Source organism: Trichinella spiralis (genome assembly GCF_000181795.1).
Source record: "Trichinella spiralis strain ISS 195 chromosome Unknown Scfld4720, whole genome shotgun sequence".
In the NCBI taxonomy this organism is placed as follows: Eukaryota; Metazoa; Nematoda; class Enoplea; order Trichinellida; family Trichinellidae; genus Trichinella; species Trichinella spiralis.
In genome coordinates, this window is record NW_003531659.1 from 1 (window position 1) to 1,874 (window position 1,874).

Genomic DNA, 1,874 nt, shown 5'->3' on the forward strand with positions numbered 1-1,874 from the left:
TTTCAAATTAAATTTTTATTAGGTATATTGAATTTTCATTTATTAAAGTGTTATCAAAAAATAATCAGCTCCCATATATATTTTGCGATGGGGCAATTTGATTCTATATTTTGCGCAAAACAAGATCATTTATTTCTGTGAGTTAAGTTGCAAACAAATTTTTTATTATATCAAGATAAAATGTTGCATTATACAAAATTCAGTGTAATGACAATTCGCAAGCTTAGATATAAATAATAAAAATAATGTTAATAAAATGTATTATTTTGTAAGCATTAAATTATATTTCTCCATCTTCGTTGAAGCGATTCAATGAAGCATAACTTTGCTTCTCAATGAATAACGCTTCTTATTTGGGGTAGATTTCAATGAAGAACGTTTTCTTCGAAATTTAGTTTACTTAATCAAAACTGCTTTTTTAGTGGATTTTTGAAGCATCTCTTTTTATTACGAACATATTTTCGTCCACTTTTAGATCTTGGTCGCTGTGCGACTTTACGGGCTGCTTCCTTGCCAGGGGTCTTCTTCCTTGTAATACTTTTTGATCTCCAACGTGACCGCAACGGCCGCAAACACGTTGGGCAAATCATTTCTGAGGGCGCTTTAGTACTTCTTACACGAATGTAAAAACAACGGCATTTGAAAAACCAAACATCAAATACATTAATGTTACGTAATCAATTGTTGCGTATTTAAACATTTGTATTAATGAAATTAAAAATATTTCAACTAATCAAAGCAGAATAATTTGAGCAAATCGCATATTCTATGATTTCCAGATTTTTCTAGATTTTTTCCCAGTTTTGTGTATCAAACTGGGGTAATACTGATGATCATTTTATTCATAACCTACTTTAAAGATAAGTTTAAACAATTTTAATTTAAAGTGATATTGTTGAAAGTGCAATATAGCCCATATAAGTGATGTTCAAACAAAAGTTTTTCAGTCTTGTCGCTTGTGTGGTCCATACCCTGTTCGACAATGGCGCGCTCTGCTCGTAGTTATAGTCGAAGTCGCAGTCGTAGTAGCACCCGAAGTAGTATGAGTAGTCGCAGGGGTAGTTATACCCGTCCTCGAAGACGTTCAATATCAAGAAGTCAAACCCCAAAGCGTTCTACTCATCAAATTGTGGTTCCATCATCAGGATTAAAATTGCAGAAACGACCATCAGCTGTACTATTAGATGGAGGTGAAGCTCCCTCAGAAATAATTTGCCCAACGTGTTCGCAGTCGTTGCGGTCACGTTCGAGATCAAAGAGTATTACAAGGAAGAAGAGCCTTGGCAAGAAAGTGGCCCGTAAAGTCTCAGTGAGACAAAGATCTAAAAGTGGAGGAAAATCTCGTCGTAATAAGAAAAGAAGCGTGAAAAAATCCAATCAAAAAGCAGTTTTGATCAAGGCTAGTAAATCTCCTCGAAAGCGTTCTTTATTAAAATCAATTCCAAAACAGAAGCGGTATTCGTTGAGAAGTAGAGCTGTGGTTCGTTGATTTGCTTCACCGAAGATGAAGAATAATAATTTGATAATCTTCAAATAATTCATAATTTTAACTTTATTTTATTTTTATATTATTATTTTATTTTATTTTGCTACAATAAATGTATAGTTTATACTATGCTTGTTGTAAACAAAAAATAAGCCATCAAGAACTGGACTGTAGGTTATTCATTGTTCAGTTCAAACCGACTCACAGCTGAGCTGAAGGTCAGTTGCACTTATCTGATAAGGCGAGTGTATTCTGCGCAAGTATGTATCAGACTTGATAACAGTCGAATGTATACACTTTCGTAAAATGTCATTAAGACGTCGACCCAATCGATTTTACTTATTAGCTCATGCACGTGTCACTTTCTCATGAATTTTGTACATTGCAA

General features: G+C 33.8%; 1 protein-coding gene across 1 annotated transcript; it reads left to right on the forward strand.

Moving 5' to 3' along the window:
• Positions 1 to 982: 982 nt before the first annotated feature.
• Tsp_14201 (conserved hypothetical protein) lies at positions 983 to 1,489 on the forward strand. The gene has a single exon (XM_003367166.1). The coding sequence runs from the start codon at positions 983 to 985 to the stop codon at positions 1,487 to 1,489; it is 507 nt and encodes a 168-aa protein (XP_003367214.1).
• Positions 1,490 to 1,874: the final 385 nt, after the last annotated feature.